This window comes from Medicago sativa, chromosome 1 (assembly GCF_051527215.1).
Source record: "Medicago sativa cultivar Bolivia chromosome 1, Bolivia_mono, whole genome shotgun sequence".
In the NCBI taxonomy this organism is placed as follows: Eukaryota; Viridiplantae; Streptophyta; class Magnoliopsida; order Fabales; family Fabaceae; genus Medicago; species Medicago sativa.
In genome coordinates, this window is record NC_140749.1 from 6,286,433 (window position 1) to 6,297,725 (window position 11,293).

The following is an 11,293-nucleotide window of genomic DNA, read 5'->3' on the forward strand; positions in this document are numbered from 1 at the left end:
GGACTGAATTTTTAACTAGATACAACTTTTGTTGACCCAGTTTTCTCTTATAAATGGGACCGGAGGGAGTATATCATTATATATTCAAAAAGTTGCAATTACATTGATATCTACAAATCATAATTGTTCTCTGCGTGTCTTTATATTTTAAAACTTTCAAAAACATATCTCTTTTATATGTAGTGATAAAAAAATTCAATAATTTATCTCTCACATTATTTTATATCTAGTTCTTCGCAAATAAATCTTTTTAATATTTTTTTAGCGGGTGCATCAGTAAATTTTGGTGAAATAGTTATAGATTAAAAAGAGCTAATAACGAATTAAGAATTTCTTTCAAAAAAAAAATAACGAATTAAGAATTGTAGTGGGGCAATTGACCAAAAACCTTTTATGAGGCGTAGTCATCGGATGTGCCCTAGGTTTTGTTCTAAACTAGAACAATCGTCAATCAATCGTAAGTCACAATTATTTTTAAAATCATACATATAATTAGTTGTAATATGCATACAATGTAAAAAAATGCTCCAATTAGGTGTGAAAATTAAATTATGCTATTTTAATTATAGATCATGTTAACAAATACTTTGCAAGCATTGTTTAAGGAATCGAAACAAGAAAACTTTGTCTTCGAAAGAAAGTCAATCAATTGTCAAAATTGTAAACAAAATTTTCTATACAAAAATTATACTTTTCTTTGAAACAAAAAATTACTATTTTTATTGTTTAAACAATGCTTTAAAGACATTAGTTAATATTTTTATTCAGAGGTCATGCTAACAAGTGCTTTAAAACAAATGTTGATGCCTAAGACATTTGTTAACGAAACACAAAAGTCAGCTTTGCATTGAAAATGATTTTTTTTACACATTGAAAAAGTTTTTTTAAGGACATGTTGAAAAATGTTGATTATACAAATTACAAGATATTTTACCATATTTTGTTCCTTAATAAATGTCATTAGCACACTTGTTAGTATTTATTTATTTTTTGGAGGGTTTATTTATTTAATTATTTATAATTTTTAAAAAGTGACAGACAATTATTTTTTTAAAAGTGTCGTTTCAAAAGAAAATATTTTTAAAAAGTGACAGACAATTGACAACCAAAATATAAGTTATTAACTAGCAACATACCCGTGCTAAGCACGGGCCCGTGCTCCGCACGGGCTGATCCTTAAATCGTGATTTAGGCATCAAAACGCATTTACAATATTATTTCCATTGAGAAATAAGAAATAAAATTAATGATAAAAATGAAGATAACAATAAAAATATTGAAATAGTTGTTATTAAATATTATAAAGTGGTAGACAAAAAATATGTGAAAATATTATAAATAATAAAATCACAATAATGATAACGGGAACGTTAATATGCCCCGTGTTTTTTATATATCATTGAAAAATATTTATAAATTTTTTAGCATTTTTTTAATTTTTATATGAATTTATAAACAATAAATATGTGTATCGTGCAAAATTCTTATATCAAATTATAATTAGTATTAGGGTAGTGTTAACTTGTGCCCTTAGGGCACATTATAATTAGTATTAGGGTAGTGTTAACTTATGCCCTTAGGGCACATGTTAAGAAATCCCAAAAAAGAAATATTCTCTTAAATTTTGTGCATTCAACTCATTAAAACATTAAAAATTAAATTTAATGCACGCATTCCAATATATTATTTCTCATTTGGCTTCTAAACTTGTGCCTTAAGGGCACAAGTTAACATTTCCCTTAGTATTATAATTACTCCCAATATTATTTAGAAGATACAATTAGGCATGGTAATGGGGTGGATGAGGACAAGTTTTACCTTCCCCGTCCCCATACCCTACTATCATATACTTATTCGCTACCTTACCCATATCCAACAGAGATAAGAAATCGAATCTCATCCCCGTCTCTGACGCGTTCAGGTATCCCCGTCCCATCCCCGTAGTGGATATTTTTTTTAATAAAATATAAGTATTTTTCTGCCTCAGACGCAATGTTACAGTGCATTATCCTGCAAAGAAATGACGACAATAGATCATGGCTATGGTAATGGAGAATAGAGAGAACTCTGAGAAGTGGGTGTCATCTGATAGACTAAGATTCTGATTGTGTGACTGAAATGATTTATGATTTGAGTTTCTTTTTATATAAGAGGGGCAATAAAATGATTTTCTACATTCCAGACGAGTTTGGGTATGAGTTCGGGGTGGGTATACCTATATCCCCCTTACTCATCCCGTACCCGCATTTTTAAATCGGGGAAAACCCAAACCAAGTCAGAGCGGAAAAAACACGTCAAATTGAGTTTCGTTCGGATGGATACTCGCGGGTATGAGTTTTGTTGTCATGCCTAGATACAATACATAAAAAATTAAACTAATTAATATGTGACTGATTGTTGTCCCATGTATGATTTGTACAACAATATTAGTTAGTGTCTAAGTAATTAGAGAGTAATGTCTGTCTTGTGTTTTTTTTATAGTCATTCTTTAAAAGGATATAATGATTAATAATGAGTAACGATTAAAAATAATAATTTTATAATATGACATTAAGATAAACAAAAAAGCATATGAAAATCATTTAATTATACTTAAGAAGTAATCTTGAAGATGTGTAATTTTATGTAAAGTAGTTGTATTTCTCATAATAACTACTAACCCCATGTATAATTTTCCCTAAAAAAAAAAACCTCGTGTATAATTTATAAATGAGAAAGATTTTATAACTCTCCCAAATTATGTTATTTGTGATCATTCAATTGGATATAATTGAATAAATTTAGATGTAAAATTATGTATAGAAATAGTCCTATGCTTTTTTTGTCAAAAAAAAGTCCTGTGCATTTTTCTTTTTCATTTACTCTTTTTTAACGTGTTTTTTTAAGTATCGGTATAAAATTTATTTATTAATGTATTTTATTAGAAACATACGATGAGATAAAATCACATGTACGTCATAAAGTTTATTTTTAGTAAACGAAAATTAAATATATGACAAATTTGTTACGAATTAAAAAAATGACATTCAATAATTTATAGATTTTTTTATCATGATAAAAATCATCTCTTTATAAAAAATAATTCGGGACCCGTTTTGTTACAAATTAAAATAAAAGTAATTTTGATATATTAATTAAGAGAATTTATGAAAACAAATCATGATTTATTTTGTTTGGTTATTGTAATTAAAATCACATGTTTTAAATAATTTAATTTGTTTGGATACAACTATAAAAATGGATTTTCTGTTACAAAATTACAACAACTTTAATAATTAGAGAAAGATAATAGATTTTAAATTGTTTTTAACTCTTTAGATATTTAGAAGTTGAATTATAGAAAAAACATTAAGTTTCATAATTAGAGAATAAATAATTAGAAAATAAAAGATTAAGTTTGTTTGTTATTTAAAAAAAGATTAACTTAGTGTGTTTTATCGAATGAGTTTGTTTTAATTTGTTTTTAAAAGAGAAAAAATAGCGGAAGGTTGAAGCAAAAGACACAAAAGTATATAATTTTGATGACGTGTTAAAAAATTAAGAAGGGGTAAGATTGTATTTTTGGTAGACATTAAGTTTCATAATTAGAGAATAGATAGATAGATTATTTTGACCCAAAAAATACAGATATAATTTAATTTGTTTTTTTAACAAGTCTCATCCCACTCAAGAAATAGCACCTGCCTGCGAAGGGGCACACACCCCCTATGGCCCAAACCAAACAAACCGGTTGTGACTCACGAGACCTCAAAATAAAAAATAAAAAATAAATTCAAATCCATCACATAAGCATTTGAAGTCCGAAATTGCCTATAAAAACGCCCCTTGGGTATCATAGTTTGTTGCAGACTCCAAACATCAATAACAAAAACACCGTAAGGGTAAAGTTCAGAGAGAGTTTGAGAGAGAGAAACATGGGTGGTTGGGCAATTGCTGTGCATGGTGGTGCTGGTGTTGACCCTAATCTCCCTCTTCAACGTCAAGAAGAAGCCAAACAACTTCTTACTCGTGTTCTCAATCTTGGCATCTCTGCTCTTCGTTCCAATCTTTCTGCCATCGATGTTGTTGAACTTGTGGTATGTGTTGTATATCTCACATCACATGTACCATAATATTGTCCACACTTCCTCGTACCCACATACACATGTTTCCATCTTGTCATGTCCCTTTTTTGTTCCTTTTCCACCGTTACCATTATTACTTCATGGCTACCATAACAAATAACCGTGAATCTAATACATGCATTGTCATTATGAACCAAACTACATGATTAACAAGAATATATTTTAACTATTCCAAGGAATTTGGAGGGGATTATTATTAATATTTATTTATTTTTGTTATTGAAGGTGAGGGAATTGGAAACGGATCCATTATTCAATTCGGGTCGTGGATCTGCCCTGACGGAAAAAGGAACGGTGGAAATGGAGGCTAGCATAATGGATGGACCAAAAAGACGATGCGGTGCCGTTTCAGGTTTAACCACAGTAAAAAATCCAATTTCACTGGCTCGTTTAGTCATGGATAAATCTCCTCATTCCTATCTTGCTTTTAACGGCGCTGAAGATTTTGCTAGACAACAGGTTCGTGTTCTCTTTACCTATTCCCACGTGTGTGTCTTCCTTAAACAACGTTAACCAAAAAAACCAAATCTCTGCAAAAAATTTTTTTGTTTGTTTTATCTTTATTTACAAAAAAATAGGAAAAGATATTTTATTTTTTGGGTTGGTGTTGGAACTTTGCTAAGGAGAATCTGTTGATTATTACGAATTATTAATTTATTATTAGTGCTAAATTACTTAAATTATTTTACTTGTTTTTGTAGGGTGTGGAGGTTCTGGACAATGAGTACTTTATCACCGCTGACAATGTTGGTATGCTTAAGCTGGCAAAGGAAGCAAATACAATCTTGGTACGTAATTATTATCAAATTCAACCATGGATCTTGAATTATTATTACATTGTACGGGTTAAAAGGGGTCCAGAGTGTGTGTTTTTCTGAAAAGGGTCTTTTCACATATTGAAATAAACGTGGGTAAAAATTATTTTCAGATTGGGATTCTTTTACAAAGTAAAGAAATATTGTATTCATGCATAGTTTGGACCAATTAGTACACTTTCTCTTTATTTAATATATATTTATATCTACCAAACTCTTTTGTTTATAAACAAATCTCAAACTACCAATGAAGACAAAGTGTTTGTTCAATTATTAATTAATTATTGGTAGCAATATGATTCTTTCATTCATTTTTTACGGTATCTTTCTTTTCATATTTAATTTACAATTTGAAACAACATAATTAATTAATTATTGATTGTGTGCTGCAGTTTGATTATCGGATTCCATCTGGATACGAAACATGTGGTGCAGCAGTTGAAAGTCCAATGAAAATGAATGGACTTCCAATGAGTGTCTACGCACCTGAAACAGTCGGGTGCGTAGTTGTGGACCGTGAAGGAAGGTGTGCTGCTGCCACGTCAACAGGCGGGCTAATGAACAAAATGATTGGTCGGATTGGTGACTCACCTTTGATAGGAGCCGGGACCTACGCGTGTAACCTTGCTGGCGTCTCATGCACCGGTGAAGGTGAGGCTATCATACGTGGCACTTTGGCGCGAGAGGTGTCGGCTGTGATGGAATACAAAGGTCTTGGTCTTCAAGAAGCAGTGGATTTTGTCATTAAGAATCGTTTGGATGAAGGATATGCTGGACTCATTGCTGTTTCTAGTAAAGGAGAAGTTGCTTATGGATTTAACTGCAATGGCATGTTTAGGGGATGTGCTTCTGAGGATGGGTTCATGGAGGTTGGAATTTGGGAGTAGAAAATGTTGCAATTGTGCAATATCTTGTTACTTGTTACTGACTTAGTTGCCAGTGAAAATTGTTGGGTCCTTCTCTTTTCTTTTAATTTAGTTTCTTTCTTTGATTTGTTTTTTAATTTGGGTTTTAGGGTGGGTTAGTTACTACTAGTTGTTTCATTGCAACTTGCATTAGGGTCCCGGTGCTGTAATTATTTAGTTGTTTAAGAGGGATAGAAAATGTGAAATAATAGTAGCAACATCTGTTTTTTCATTTATCTCTTATGGAAATAAAAAAAAGCTGGTGACATGCCCCCCTAAGATACTTGTGTACCTTTTTTCTTCTTCTCATTTATTTATCAAGCAATTTTTCTTTTCTTTCCCCTGTTTTCAAAGCAGAAAATGTGAAATAATAGTAGCAACATCTGTTTTTTCATTTATCTCTTATGGAAATAAAAAAAAGCTGGTGACATACCCCCCTAAGATACTTGTGTACCTTTTTTCTTCTTCTCATTTATTTATCAAGCAATTTTTCTTTTCTTTCCCCTGTTTTCAAAGCAGAGTACAAATATTTTTTTTTTTTTTTAGTCAAGTAGTCTAGAGGCTAGAATTCACCTTTTTCAAGGTGAATAAGTAGGGTGTCTGGGGTTCGAACCCCGTCCCCTGCATATAACAATGTATGTCTCTGCCAACTGAGCTAATGCTCACGGGAACAGTACAAATATTAATTCTATTCCCATAAGTTTGGAATGTGGAAATCGTTTTATGTTACTTCATAAATGCAAGAGCCTCCTCCATTCACATACAAGAGCAACTACAAAAGAAAAGATAAATAATAAAACAAAAATAAACCTACCAATACAGGTTCCTAGAGGCTAGAGGTTATTAGGGTACCAAGTTGATAGATTTTGAATCTCACTCGCAAAATTACATAATTCATATAGAGACAAAACTACCACTACTGATTCCTAGGTCTACCAAATATTAACAAACTTGAATCTTACTTTCAAAAACTACCTACATGCATAAACCTTCCTAAAATTCTTAGTAATGCGGGACTCTGCTGCAACTTCAACTGTATAAATATTTCATGTGAATCAAACTTTTAAAATTGTTAGCACTTGAGCCCGCTTGGATCACATCTAGACACATAGAAATGAGGTGACGGATAATGTCACGAAATGTTCGTCGAGGTGGATAAATATGGGTACAACATTTTTCGAGACAAACCAATTACCTAACGAAAGACATATTGGTTTGGGAAAAGGATCTGCGAAATATAAGTATTTTGTAATTGATCATATGACGTGACAAAATCCTGATTTCTTATTGAACATCGTTATAAGTATTTCGAAATTATTTATAAGTATTTGAAAATTGATTGTAAGATGTGACAAATTAATGAAATGCATGTTTGGATGGGCGAATGCAAATCAGATTTTGCTTAAAATTACGGCAAAAAATCATTTTAATGCAGAAACTCTAATTCTTAGCTTCTTAAAATCACGACATATTTACATTAAATAGTGTACATATGTGTTTTTGCTTCATCAAACGCCACTTCAAACAGGCACAAAATCTTATTGAATACCAACGTATGCTAAATTACAATAGATTGTTGATACTTATAGATTAAGTTTGCTAAAGGGCAGGAGTTCTTTTTTTCATACTTATGACATGACATCGTTATGCTAAACGATAGTAGTCTATAATTAGTTTCAATTTTTATTAACTACTAACTTTAGAACAGTCAATTTCAAGAGTCAATTCTATCAAATTTATTGGGGTATTACGTATACATGAAACAGCCCTCACGAGAAGCAAACCTCTATGAATGGGATCTTGAAATGGTTGCAACTTACCACTAGTCCATTCCCCTTGTAAACATTCACATAATAAGAAAAAAAAAATGAGCCCACATGTAATATTGGAAGTGTTGTTCTTCCCTTTGGCTTTCTTAACAGAATTTGTTCACTTGTTAGTACTTGGTACATTACAACCACAAGTTGCTTTTGCAGAATTTCAAACTCTCTTAATTAATGCATATACATTGAGTGGTAAATACTAAATTAAATTGTGGTTGGTGTTGAACCAAAAATAAAACAAGAAAGTAAGGGCCGGCGTGATAACTAAAAAGCTGATGATGACTGAACATGTGTGACCAAGTTGTATGACAATAAGAAGAACATGGATTGGAGAGGATCGTACCACTATATTACACGGTAAAAAGTTAGAGAAATTGAATACAAAATATTACTCCCTCCGTCCCATATTACTTGACCTAGTTGACTCTGTCACGTATGCCAATGCACAATTTTAAACTTAAATTTCTTTAATAATCTAGTAGAAAAAATTACGAAAATTTGATATTTTGAAAATATTAATCGAGACGAATCTAACAACATCTTATATGCTATATTTTGTTTTTATATATTAGTAGAAAAATAGAGTCAAAGCATGATACATGAATTGTGCAAATATTCTAAATAGGTCAATTAATATGGGACGGAGGGAGTATAATTAACAAGTATTGAAATATATATTTAAGCACTAATTTTTTTTAAAAGCCAAGATAAAGTTATACTGTACAATAAAACCAACGAAAATGTTGAAATTGTTAGGCCGAATGTCATGATCGGGGTTTGAACCCTGACACCTCCATTTTATGTGTATAAGTTTATGATACTTCGTCATTTCATCTACTTAAAAAAAAATGAAACAGAACAAAACACTAGGAGTGTACATACAAAAACTAGCAAGTATTAACATGAAATAACAAACCCTAAATATTGAGAGGTTGTATACTTGAATGATAGTAATTATAAGAGAAATCAACGACTTTTGATTTGATCTCAGAACATGCAAAAAATTTAATCATCATGTTAATTAGAGAGCCCTTATTGCGATTCTGAAGACCAAATACCACATGGTTACAATGCTTTCATATCAATCAAATACAAATCATCCATATAGAATGAAGATGTTTCCATTGTACTTTACCGAGGGATACCAAACCGATAAATTGAACAATGTGACGAAAACTACTATCAACCATAGCACAACTATTAATTCCCAACCAATTCAATATATCATACCACGATTTTCTAAATAAAAAAACAAATGTTGAGAGGTTTCATTCATATTGCATCCATTCACACAAAAAACAGATTCTATATTATAAATCTCATGACAAAGCAAATTATTTTAGTCGGTAGTTTAACAATCACCATGCAAACAACAATATCTTTAATAGTACTAATTTGTTTTAAATAACGTTACACATCGGCAAATCTTCTACATTGAATTTAGGGGTGGGAATGAGCCGGGCCGAGCCGGGCTTTGCTTAAATAGGCTAGGCCTAGTTGAAAAAACTAAGGCCTAAGCCTTGGCCTTTTACCTATCAAAGACTTTATTTTAAGCCTGACCTGACCTTTTTAACAGTCTGGCCTAGCCTATTAGCTTGTCTAAAAGCCTAGTTTGTGTTTCAAATTTCAAATAGAGTATTGTGCAACGTACTTAATATAGAGATAAACATTAATTACATACAAATTAAACTAATAAAACACAATTGGTGTGAGTAACTCTTGTCTCGTTAGATGAAGTTCATATGATATATGAGGGAAATACCAAGAGTTGTGTTATATCCCAAATACAAAATAAATAACAAATACTGAACTAATAATTGTGGTATGGGAATTTGTAGGATCAGTAACTCTTTTTGATATATATATATATATATATATATATATATATATATATATATATAATAAATGTGGAAAAATGTAATATACTTATATACGGGCCGACCTGATAGGTTTGATAGGCTTTTTTATAAGCCTAAGCCCGGCCTAATTAAATTAACAAGCTTTTTAAAAAGCTCAAGCTTGACTCATTTATTAAACGAGTTAGGCCGAGCCGAGCTTTTAGTAGGCCGAGCCATAGGTCCCTGACGAGCGGCCTGACCTATTTCCACCCCTAATTGAATTAATTAAGGTTCCATTTCCATTCGTCCTCCAAATTAACCTGCTAGAAACATTAGTCAACAAAACCGTACACTCCTCCAACCACTAAGTCCACCTCCCATTCGAACAAGCTTCTTCTCCACCTCCACCCCTCCTCAATCTAAAACACTATTTTTCACAATACCTTGGACAATAACATTTTTGTCAACAACTAGACTAAATAGTATACTAAAACACTCCTTCAACATCATCCAATCCACCCACGACTCATCCCAAAACAATGTACTACATCTATTTATTATTTGACAGTGTGCTAAATTAAGTGATCAACTTTATTAAAAAAAGAAGAAATAAGTGATCAACTGTTTTCTTTTTTGACTAGATTAAATTATTGAAATTTTAAATACCGAAATTTTAGGGTCTTGCTTTCGGCCAACGAAATCTTGGAGGACATATTTTATATTAATACATAAATAAAAAATAGCATTTCATGTATTATATAGTCGATTAAGGGGTAATGATTATAAAGGTGATCTTTATTCCACCTAACAGCATATCCTATTCATAAATCTTCTGAAACATATGTTTGATTTTGTTTGTCTTCATAAAGAAACTTTTACATGCTTTGCAATTTGAAATAGTGTCATCACAGCGTGTGTTCAACATACACGTATATTTGGAGTTTGGAAGAGTGTGTCCTAAATGTTACTATAAGATTATGAAAAATGCCAAGGATATTATCTTTTTGTACTTGGAGTAGGTACAATATCAGATATTATCTTTGCGCTTGGGGCAATGACACAGCTAATGAGGTTTTAACCGAGGCGCGTCTATTGCTGGTTGAAAACTATTTCCAAACCCCCTCTTAGGCTTGGGGCAACTCAAGCCTTCGAGAATTTCTGGAAGGACTCCCTTTGGGGTAAAGTCCTAAAAAAAAAAAGGTACAATATCAGATATTAGGGTTTAGTACTGTATTGGTTATGTCTTGAGAGGACTCTCAAGGAGGTTATTTATAGCCTGTTACGAGCTTGGTTTCCCGTGACTTAAGTCCCAAGCAAAGAGGACTTTTAAGTCTTTTTGTCGAGCTCTAAAGGCTTCTTGAAGCTGACTGAGGCGACGCCCATGGAAGGACGCGCCTAGGCCATATAGGCCATTCGGAAGAGCGTCCTGGGCCTTTTGGAGGGCTCCTGGACCCTTTTGGAGGGCTTCCAAGCTCTTATGAATGTATTGACGGTCCACTTTTCAACAGTCTCTTCAACACTCAATCTTCTTAAACGACGACGAATACTTCGTGTTTATAGTAGTGTTGGTAAACAGTTAAAAATAATTGATACAACTTCAATCACAATAGTAGCATGAGAAATTGTAATGTGGCAATCTAAATTGCAGCCATATACTTTGTTTTTTGAAACCTTTAGAGCAAGCTAGCAGCTCCACAAAATACAACATCTAATTTTGTTGGAAGCACTCTAGCTAGTTTGGTGTCAAATCACTTGCCATGAAATTACACTTGGTGGGTCTCTGCCATA

General features: G+C 32.1%; 1 protein-coding gene and 1 non-coding gene across 2 annotated transcripts; both read left to right on the forward strand.

The window, feature by feature from the left end:
* The first annotated feature begins 3,844 nt into the window (after nt 1-3,844).
* Nucleotides 3,845-6,285, forward strand: LOC146952084 (putative isoaspartyl peptidase/L-asparaginase 2). Its single transcript, XM_085741059.1, has 4 exons — nt 3,845-4,076; nt 4,350-4,583; nt 4,826-4,912; nt 5,332-6,285. Exons 1-4 carry the CDS (start codon nt 3,915-3,917, stop codon nt 5,824-5,826), a joined length of 978 nt encoding a protein of 325 aa, XP_085597185.1. The 5' UTR covers nt 3,845-3,914; the 3' UTR covers nt 5,827-6,285.
* Nucleotides 6,286-10,541: 4,256 nt separating this feature from the next.
* Nucleotides 10,542-10,691, forward strand: LOC146952085 (U4 spliceosomal RNA). Its single transcript, XR_015025091.1, has one exon. It is a non-coding gene; the product is annotated as a U4 spliceosomal RNA (small nuclear RNA).
* Nucleotides 10,692-11,293: the final 602 nt, after the last annotated feature.

Coding starts and splice junctions, on each gene's coding strand:
- LOC146952084 (XM_085741059.1), top strand. CDS start 3,915: ATGGGTGGTTGGGCAATTGCTGTGCATGGTGGTGCTGGTGTTGACCCT. Junction 4,077..4,349: donor TCGATGTTGTTGAACTTGTG/GTATGTGTTGTA, acceptor TTGTTATTGAAG/GTGAGGGAATTGGAAACGGA. Junction 4,913..5,331: donor AGGAAGCAAATACAATCTTG/GTACGTAATTAT, acceptor TGTGTGCTGCAG/TTTGATTATCGGATTCCATC.